Here is a 10,836-nt window from a genome sequence, read left to right as displayed (position 1 = left end):
ATCACCAGTGGCTGAACTCCAAGTCTATTAAACAATGTCTTCACTTCAGTACAGTATCTTCAATACACACCAAACACGAACAAACATATGTTTTAATAACGTGTGTTGAGAAAGGTCAGCAGAAAAAATAAGATCTCAAGAACTACAAAACCTAGAAGCACAAGTTTTGGAGTAAACAATGACAATGTTCTCAATCACTGTTTTCTTGACGTTCTCCTCCATTTTTGATCCGAAGCAGCCGAAGAAGAAGAAGAAGACATGGCTCGGACATAACATGTCTCTTGAAAGGAGATCCAACGGAGCTAGTTTCTGATGCTGTCGCTTATCAGAGATAAGGAATAAGAAGAAGAGATTGAAGGAACCGAATCCAGAGAGGACGATGTGAGTTCCATTGAATAGAAAGCTGTGACTGCCATTGAGATTTCTGTGACCCTTTGGATTCTCAGAGATTCGACAGATTCTTGGAGCTTCTTTGCGTTGTACTTTTTTTTAACAACTTGAATTTATTAATTAAGTAGTTAAAATATTATACAAAAACAATATTGAAACTACACAGTAACAAATATCATAATGAAAATGAGCAGAAAACAACAGTCGATTGATATTTTCTTTCTAAGGCCTTCTCTATCAACAGAGTACAAACTCCATTGATATACTTGCGAACTTTAAATCTTCGTCGCATCAAATCATCAAATTCTCTTGTGGTATTACATTGACCTTATTCCAGATAAGAGCTATAGATATTCGCCGGGTTTCTTCCATTGTGGATTCCATGGTTTCAACGATAACTCATATTTATCTATATTTTGATACTAAATATATTGTATCAAAAATATAAAGATTTTAAAAAATTCTTCTTATGTTTCTGAAGTTAATCTTTTATGCTTGATCTCATCATGTAACTTCTTCAACCACTCTTGTGATTTTTCTGGATCCTAAAATTCGACCAATGCACCATTTACATCGATGGAAGAATAATGCTGCAACCGAAGTTACATATCAATGGACTTTTCCTACCACGGAGATGAAGAATGTTAGAATAGAACCGCCGTGAAGCTGTCCCACGCCAATATCATAATCAAATATTTCCTCTATTTCGAATTAGATTTCGTTTTAGCATAAAATTTTTGTTTTACAATAAGTGTCGTTTTATGATTTCAATGCAAAATTTATTGACTTTTTATTCTAAGCTATTTTTCTATTGGTTGAAATCTAGTTAGGTATATTAGTAATGATATTTTTATCTAGTAAATATACAAACTTAAATATTTTATTAATTTGTGTGTCGAAATCTAGAAATACAAATAAAACGAAACGGAAGGAGTACTAATAACCCGCTATGTATCAAACGGTGATGTCTTGACGTCGATGATGTTTGAACTGATCCTGAATCATGAATACCCAGAATGTGATTGATGGTCATTAATGGGCTTTCTCCTCTCTACAAAAGCTTCGTTTAGTCATTACTTCTATGAGGGCCTTATAATAATAGGCTTTACAAAAATGAGGAATTCAGAACAATTGTTTTTTTTTTATGTCGAGAAACCACAAACAAAACATACCTACTAACAATAGACATTTCCTAGACGCACACTTTTTTTTTTTCCTCGAAGAATAATTATATATAACCCATGGGATCAAATGTATTACACAGCAAAGGATGCCAAACCACAAAGGGTGTTAGAAACAAAAGACCACCCTACTAGAGAAGACATAGCCAAAAAATGTCGACTTCTCCCACAAAGGCAAACTAAACAGAGGATCCCACTTTCTCACTATCAAAAAGCTCCGACAGTCAACCCGGTTGTCCTACCGCTACATAAGACTGAGCAAATGGGAGGGCGGTAGCACTCTTGGCAATGAAAAAGACTCCTTTGTTAGTTCCCTTGACTTCTAAGTCAGATTTCCAATTAGGTATGTTACTCAAAATATTCAAAAGAGCAGAACTTTCCACTCTAAAAAATGGCTACGCCTTTGGCCGTTCCAAAATACCACAGAGCAATGGGTCTTCCATGTCCACAATCAGCTTCTCCACTCTATGAGCTACCATGCTATCAAGCGCCCATGACAGGCTTGCATCTTTGCATCCTTCAGGTTTTGGACTCCCACAAAAGATCTCCTGCTGTGCCAAACCGGCATACCTTTGGAGTCTCTAACAATCCACGCACATCCTAGAGAACGGGTTTTCTTTATCCAATACCAACCAACATTGCACTTAAGCCAACCTGTAGGCGGCGTTCTCCATTTTCTGGTGGTCATTCCTTCTTCCCTTTCCTTCTTTTTCTCCTCTTGATGGTCAAGTGATTGGGTTAAAAACCATACCTCAGCCTCCTGTTGAATTTTCTGTATAGAAGCTTCTCCATCAATTTCTTTCCCTTCAAAAAATAATTTGTTCCTGTTTTTCCATAGAGACCACAACACCCAAGGAAAGACCCTTCTGATTTCAAGAGGGATCTTGATGTTCTTACTCATTTGGAACAGGTAGTGGAGATTAGTGAAAACCGAGTCTTCACTGAATCCATTTTCTGGAAGAGGAAACAAAGATCTCGCCCAGGTCTGTCTGGCTACATGGCAAGTAAAGAGCACATGATTTGCCGTTTCCGGTTCCGTCCCACAATACTGGCACCTCTGATCCACCTTCATTCCCCGTTTTGATAGAGCCTCCATAACAGGAATGGAGCCACTCAATATTCTCCATAGGAAGTGCTTGATCTTAGGCTCTGTCTGCGTGAGCCATTCCTGTTCTTTTAACCTATTGAGAGAGGGTTGTGCGTTTGCTCGTTGGAGAACTTCGTGAAGGTTTGTCTTAGACGCAAGCCAGTATCCGGATTTTACAGAGTAAGAGTCCTAGACGCATACTTAAATGAAATTACAGTAGAAAATCTATAAATGAATAGTCAATTAATTAATAAATATGATAACTTAATAAAAAAAATTTTGATCATGAATTAAACCAGTCCAAAATATGACATAAATCATAAAATAATATTTTTTTAGAAAAGCTATGTGGTGACCCCATTAAATCATTAATAATTTAAATATATATATTATATAAATACAAACAAAACATTGTATTATTTTTATATCCACAAACTATTTCTATATTTTATTAATACTTTAATATATTTTAATGATATTTAGTAAAATCATATCTTAAATATATTTTACTACATGAAACATATTTATATACACCAAATAATATAATAAAAGTAATAAATTATTTTAAAATAATAAATTATTTATATACAGTGAAATAAAAAATTATTTTATAATAAAATTTATTATAAAAAGAAAAATATTTTAAATATCTTTTATAAATTAATAAAATATCATAGTCCCAACATTTTTAATTTATAGAGTTTTTTTCTGTGTATGACCTTTTTGTCTTTGCATGTTATATGTTAATTGGATTTTTATCCTAGAAAAATGTAAATCATTTGGAGACATTTTATTAAATATTTTGGATTGGATTTTTTTTTGGATTGGATTATCCTTTTTCTATTTGGATTATTATTCTTTCTTTCCAACGGTTAATTATGATAAATTTTACATTATTCAGTTTTACCAAAATAATATTGTGGCAAGTTTGTCGTTTTAATCCGCTCGTGGTGTGGCATATTGGTATAACCCCATGTTCATATCAACTGCGGGAAATTCTTTAGCAAAAAGTACGTATTACACTAAAAGGACATATAGCAAAAATCGTGAGATACAACTCATATATGGACCTACCTTGATAAGATCATGTGGGGACTTTTAACCAGTTGTAACGTCATGGGTTCGAATTATTTCATTGTTCCGAATTTGGCTTTGTCACCATCCCACCAACATTTTCTTCATTCATTTATAATCCAAATCTTTGCTCTATTGACATATATATATATATATATATATATTTGCACACACACAAATAATCCCCTAAAAATTATAAACAATGATATTATAATTCTGACCAAAATAATTGGCAATTACTCTTACTTGTTCAAGTTCCTTGTGTTGTCCGTGTCCATCCATGTGTATATATGTATTACGTACACTAAACATTGGCACAAATCAAATACTAAAAAAAAACTAGAGATATGTATCATTCTATTAAATAGACAATTTAATACACAGAAGAAGCAAATTTCTAAAAGAACGAGAGAGATAATAAATTTTGTATAAACTTGTAGCTTATTATCTCTATAATATTATTTGAAAAGTCAGTTTCTTATGTGTCGCGCTCACGTTAACTCTCATGATGGTTGATTACACGGATACCCTTAATAAATTAAAATTATGATTGTTAAATATTTAGTTAAATTATAAATTATGAAAGTTTACGTTTGAATTATTACTCTCTGCGTACATTTTTATAGTAAAGAACTAGAATCAAATAAACTATATATACGTAAACATATATTACTTGTCGGAGAAGTAGTTCCTACTCGTATAAAATACATTATTATAAATTTATTTCGGTAAATACTGCGAGCGATGGACTTCTTTTGTTTTTGCTAAATTGAGCAATGGACTTGTAAAAGTGAGTTTAAAGTAAGCTTTTATACATTGCGTGTAGTAAATGAAGTGCTTGTTGCATTCTTCTTTCGAATATTTAGTGTAGACTGTAGAAGAATGTTTTTACTTCTTTCACAAGAGGTGGTAGTTCATCTTAACAAACATAGGCATGTGAAACGAACAAACCCTAGTTTTTGCAGACTTTGGTAATTTGTACGATGGACAATATGGGCCCTTGAACATGAGCGATTACTCCCTCCGATAATTTATGACCAATCCCATGTGTTACCCTTTTACTCCCTGTATAGATTTTGTCAAGATTTCCTTGTAGTTCTTAAGTAGGTAAAATATGAGGTGACGGTACATGAGGCTAGATTCATGCATTATATATGATAATGTATATAGTCACAATCATAAGAATTCTGCTTCCAAGATATTATTATAAACATATCCAGATCAAGCATTTTTGGTGGAACTTTAATTTTACTATTTATGGAACAAGTTTTTTTTTTTTTTGAAGAAAGGCTTGAGCTATTTTATTCAATCGATTGTCAAAATTTGATTGTGACGTCCGCTATGTCTATATGATCCAGTACCTAACATTTATCGATAATTTATGCATGCTAAATTTCAGAAATTGACGCAATAATCTTCTTTTTTTTTTGTAAACAAGACGCAATAATCTTTCTAGCATCAAAATTTATACTGTATACTTAGTTATTCGATTTTTTCAACTCTATTATAACATCGAGAGGATTTTTTTTAAATAGAAATGTTACATGGAATATGATAACAATCCCTTTTTCTATCAAAGAGGATAATGTTTTCATACAATAAAAAATAACATATAAAAGCGAGAAAAATATATACAAGTTTGAAATTCAAAATTATTATAAACTCTGCCTATAAATAATATTCTAATAATATTAATATAAATGTACAAATGCTGTGGTCGACATTGGTTTCGAACTGCTGGCTTTATCCTTTGACGTTGGACGTATGCCAATCAACATTTGATGTGACACTGTAAGATCTATTTTATTAATGAATGTATATAGATGAAAGTACTGGACCCAACACACGTGGGTTTTAATGTTATAAAAAAGATTTTATTCACTTTTCTCGTTCTCTTTTGTTTGTCCCCTATAAATTGATTGTTTAGATTACGTGAGTTCCTTGCTTTCGAGTTTTTTTTATAAACTGTATGGCTATCCGATCGATAAAAATGTATTTAATGCTACTGAATAGACTAATTCAAAAGCGTACCATTTTAATCTGACCCACGTTTGGATATCTCATGACCCCCATCCGAAAGTACGATTAAATGGCAAAACTCGGGAAAGCGTACCGTTTTATCCTGGCCCGTGTTTGGATATCTCGGGAAAACAAGGAAAAGACCGTCGCGATTTGGGTCAGCTTGGCCAAGAATTCGGGAAATGTTTTAAACACTTATTATATCCTTCATTTTTGTCAAAAATCAGATGTATTTTCGTAGATTTATGGAATTTTTGTAAACCATTGAAGAAAACTGAAAGTTGGTGAAAAAGTGAATGACTGAATATTTTTAAGATTACAGGTTTATAATGGAACAGATGAAACGTAAGAAACCCCTTTTGCCCTTTCTAGTTATATTACACAATAGTTAATGTTATATTCGGGTTAATTATAGGCTTCCAATTTAAAACCAATTGGTAATTAGTGGATTTGCCATAATCCTTTATATATTAGTTAATGTCTCTTAGAATTCTCGATGTGGGATGTAATATTCCTAATACCACTCCTCGAGATGATGACTCTTATTGGCTATAAATCTCGGAACTTTAAGACAGTTATACTCGGTCGAACGAGTTAATTACGACCTATAAACCCGGTCGGGAAGGGTTAACTACGACCCATAAACCCGGTCGGGAAGGGTTAACTACAACCTATAAACCCGGTCGGGTAGGGTTAATATTAATTAAGAGTTTATGGTATTTTAGGATCTTATCGCTCTGATACCATGTTATATTCGGGTTAATTATGGGCTTCCAACTTAAAACCAATTGGTAATTAATGGATTGGCCCTAACCCTTTATATATTAGTTAATGTCCCTTAGAATTCTGGATGTGTGATGTAATATTCCTAATAGTTAAAAATATTTTAGATAAGTCAAGAGGTCCAAAACTTCTATCGAATGAAACTTAGTTACATAAAAGAATGTACCTATTTTCTTTCCGTGCAAAGCCAAAACTTGATGCATGAACCAAGACTTTCATAATTGCATATAATGACTCGAACTGAATGTAAAGTGGGATTTATTATAAATTCTGTTAATTAGGTTAGACAAGCTAATTTTTTTATTTCAGCCTGCAGAAAACACCTAGCTAACACATGTGTTTGAGGATGATTAACAATTAATTCTTTTTGAAAGTATTTAGCTACAAAGTACTTAATTTAACTAGTTTGAAATTTGCTTTTCCTGATGAAGGGATCTGTGCTGTGTTGTGTATATGAAACGAAGTGATGACTTCTGCCTTCTGGCTACATATATGTAAATAAATATATACTACTAAATATTCTCTCTATTTTAAAATAAATGTCAATTTGACATTTTTTTACAGACTAAAAAATGATGGGAATATTTGTAAATTGTTATTAATACATCTTTCTAGTCAATAGTATTTGAGATAAATAAAATTATTTATAAAATCAATGCAGTTTACAATTAATTTTCATTTGAAATAGTATAATTTACATTGAAATTATAAAATAAATTTTTTATGTAACAAAAAAATATTAGAATGACACTTATTATGAAATAGACGAGTAATTTGTTGTCATAGACTCGTAATGTTTCAGTTTTTCCAGTAGCATTATTATTATTTTAACTGTCCAGTAGCACCATTTCATTCGTTCATAGACTATAAATCCTAAAGTCCGGGTCATTAGTAAATGCCATTTAAAATGATTGTCAATTCTAGGTCTTCAAATTTGACGTGAAGTCCTGCATGGTATATGAAATAATGAAACGGCTGGTTCTTAAGTTGCAATAAATTTCGGTCCATACATATTAACTAGTCATAGACGTGTCAACTAGGAATAAATTTCGGTCAATCCATATTAAAAAGAAAGAAACAGCCTAAGTCGAACTATAGCTTAAAATGGAGATTACTCATAAATTAGGTCAAAAGTTTTCTTAATCAGCTCAGAGTGAAATTGAATAAAATCTAATTAAACCATTTGATACATATCAAAATCCGGGATGGAGTATGCCCATTGCAATCTTATAATTATGGTTAAGCTAGCTATCTATACATATTCTATATAGAAAGAAAATCAAGATTTTTCATAATCCCAATTAGTTTAAATTTGACATAGGATTCCTCTAAGGGACTTATATATAATTTTTATCTAAGATCATCCCCAATAGTTCACTAAATTACTCGCTCTAAAATAAAGTAATTCTATAATATAGTTGTGATATACTCTAACGGTATTCTATTTTAAAGTGGAAAATATACTGATGAAATAAATAACAACTTACTCTATATATAGAGTAAATCTATTTTTTACACTATTATAAAGTAAAAAATATAGTTCAATTGGAATATTTTTACTCAAAATTCTATTTTAGAGTGAATAATAGAATGAGGTTGGAGAAATCTTAATAATCACTCGCTGATATTTCAACAGAACCAGACCAATTTTGGGCAAGGTCATTTTTTGTTTTTTTTTTTTAAAGATTCATTCAAGCTCCTAAGTCACAAATAAAATTCACAATTGAAGTTTGAGAATGAATCCTAATATCGAAAATTCAAGAATTCGAACTTTGAATGAATCTTATAGAAGTCGATTAGTGTATTTCTAATGTCTGATAGTAACTAAGATTCGAATCCTTGACGTCGAGAATGAACAATAATATCAGAGATTCATTAAAATCTCAAAAATATCATTAATAGGGAGTTTAATTGTTCAGTACCGAATAAAAGATGGACTTAAACAAAAGAGCTTAAACAAAACAATAGAAAAGATGATAAAATGAACTGAAACATTTTCTGCTTAAGAAATACTAGAGACCTGTATACAATATAGATGTTAAAACTATGCAAAATTATGAGAGGATAACTTGTACAAAAAAATCAAAGAACCCCTAAAAAACAAAAACAAAAGGCCACATCATCCTCTGTTCTCCCAAACCAACAAGTGGAGGAGGTAACAAAAAAAAACCAAACACACACAATACCCTGTGTGATGGGTCTTCTTCAAGAGAGGGCTATTCTTCGTTGCTTCTCTAAGATGTCATCTATCTCTGTCCTAAAACTCTAATCTTCCTGCTTAAGTTAGAACTGTTGGGAGATACATCTTCGATGACAAGCCCTCGACCGTATTGTGGGTTGTTTTGTTTCGAGTTTCCAAACAGAGCCTATGTCTTGTGCAATCTTAACCGCGTCCATAGACACACCCGAGAGCCCTCTCCTCGTAAACCCAACCGCATACAAACCAGTCCTTCCTTTCCAACCGCTGTTTGCTGCTTTCGGGAAACCATTCTTTGCAAAGAACTCACTCTCCTATTAAACACAAAACACAAAACACAATCAGTACACATGACCAAAAGAACAAACCCAGTTTGGTTAAACCGGATACGGTTATCAAAGTTTTAAAACTTCTCGGTTTTGTTTTCTCACCTGTAGCCAATATGGGACGTTGCTACGGTAACCAGTAGCGAGCACAACTGAGTCGACCTCGAGCTGTTCGCCATTAACGAGTTCGACTCTGTTCCCATCAAACCTTTTAACCCCCGGAACCACATCAATCTTTCCCGATCGGATCTTCTCCAAAGCTCCGATGTCAAGCACCGGCGTCTTCCCTTTCACACTCTTTAGCTCCATCGGACCCATCTCGGGTCGTTTCAAACCGTACTTTTCAATGTTCCCGAGCACGAACCAACACAAAACCAACAATATCTTGTCCACGAGCCATAAAGGAAGCCATGCTAACATCTTCATCGCGATCTCAAACGTTGAATTCCCCATTACTTCTCTCGGCATCACATGAACCTGAACAAAAAAAAAAGATTGAAGCTCTGATCAGATTCTTGATTCTTGATTCTTGATTCTTGATTCTTGATTCTTGAACGTTAAAGTATGAAATCTTTAATGACTTACCGAGCTTCTCACGACCATGGAAGGCTTAGCGAAGTGATTAGCGAGGTCGAGAGAAACCTCCATGCCGGAGTTTCCACAACCGACGACTAGTACTTTCTTCCCGGCGAACTTCTCGCCGGACTTGTAATCACAAGCGTGGATCACCTCCCCGGTGAACTCATTAAGCCCATCAATCTCCGGCACCACTCTCTCCGCATTCTCTCCCGTAGCCACCACGAGCCACCGGCAGATATACTCAACCTCCGTCCGAGTTGACTCAGCGCTCGACGCGGTCTTGACTCGCCACAACCCGCTCGTCTCGTCGAATCGGGCGGTCTGAACACACTCGTTGAACTTCGGGTTTACCTCGAACCGGGAGGCGTAGGACTCGAGGTAGTCGATGAACTGACGCTTTGTCGGGTACTCGGGGAAGCTGTCCGGGAAGGGCATTTTCGGTAACTGGCAGAACTTCTTGGGGAGGTGAAGCTTGAGACGGTCGTATGTTCTGTTTTGCCACAGCGAAGCAATGCAATCCGCTCTCTCGAGAACGACGAAAGGAACGTTTTGCTCCCGGAGACAAGCGGCGGTGGCTAAACCGGACGGTCCTGCTCCGACGATGACCGGTCCGTTGACCCAAATGCACCGGTTAGTTGTTACTTCTTGGTCTTCTTGATCCATCAAACGTAACATACTCTCCATTTGTCTTATAAATGTTTTTAACAGTTTTAGAGAGAGTCAATATTTGTAGAGAGAGAGAGAGAGAGAGAGAGAGAGAGAGAGAGAGAGAGAGAGAGAGAGAGAGAGAGAGAGAGAGAGAGAGAGAGAGAGAGAGAGAGAGAGATGAAATGGTTTTGATTTTGTAATGAAGAAAGTGTTTGGAGGTTATGATGTTTATATAGAGGGAAGATCCCATGTGGCGTTGAATATTTTTTCCAGGAGTTGATATTTGATACTATTTATGATCATGAGCTGCTGATATTTATTTTGGATTAATAATAACAGGCTACTTGTGAGTATGATTGCTTAGAGTTGGATTTATTTATATAAAATTAGCTAATGGTTTTGTGACGGTTGAGCACTTGTAATAAACAGAGATAGTGCTTGGGGATGAAGTAATATGTTGGTATTGGGGAAATACGGTTTTCTACCGACCATTTTGTGTAACTTATCACATTTGTTAATTATAGAAAACTAAAATAACGATACCTCTCAAAT

The 10,836-nt window shown here is 34.2% G+C and overlaps 1 protein-coding gene across 1 annotated transcript; it reads right to left on the bottom strand.

Annotated features, from left to right (window-relative positions):
• Positions 1-8,508: 8,508 nt before the first annotated feature.
• Positions 8,509-10,408, bottom strand: LOC108821009 (probable indole-3-pyruvate monooxygenase YUCCA8). Its single transcript, XM_018594055.2, has 3 exons — positions 9,643-10,408; positions 9,163-9,534; positions 8,509-9,045 (listed from the first exon to the last, which is right to left on the bottom strand). The coding sequence occupies exons 1-3, from the start codon at positions 10,318-10,320 to the stop codon at positions 8,818-8,820; spliced, it is 1,278 nt and encodes a 425-aa protein (XP_018449557.1). The 5' UTR covers positions 10,321-10,408; the 3' UTR covers positions 8,509-8,817.
• Between the last annotated feature and the right edge of the window lie 428 nt (positions 10,409-10,836).

Source organism: Raphanus sativus, chromosome 8 (assembly GCF_000801105.2).
Source record: "Raphanus sativus cultivar WK10039 chromosome 8, ASM80110v3, whole genome shotgun sequence".
Classification (NCBI taxonomy): Eukaryota; Viridiplantae; Streptophyta; class Magnoliopsida; order Brassicales; family Brassicaceae; genus Raphanus; species Raphanus sativus.
This window is presented reverse-complemented; position numbering and strand designations above follow the sequence as displayed.

Coding starts and splice junctions, on each gene's coding strand:
- LOC108821009 (XM_018594055.2), bottom strand. CDS start 10,320: ATGGAGAGTATGTTACGTTTGATGGATCAAGAAGACCAAGAAGTAACA. Junction 9,535..9,642: donor CCATGGTCGTGAGAAGCTCG/GTAAGTCATTAA, acceptor TTTTTTGTTCAG/GTTCATGTGATGCCGAGAGA. Junction 9,046..9,162: donor ACGTCCCATATTGGCTACAG/GTGAGAAAACAA, acceptor TGTGTTTAATAG/GAGAGTGAGTTCTTTGCAAA.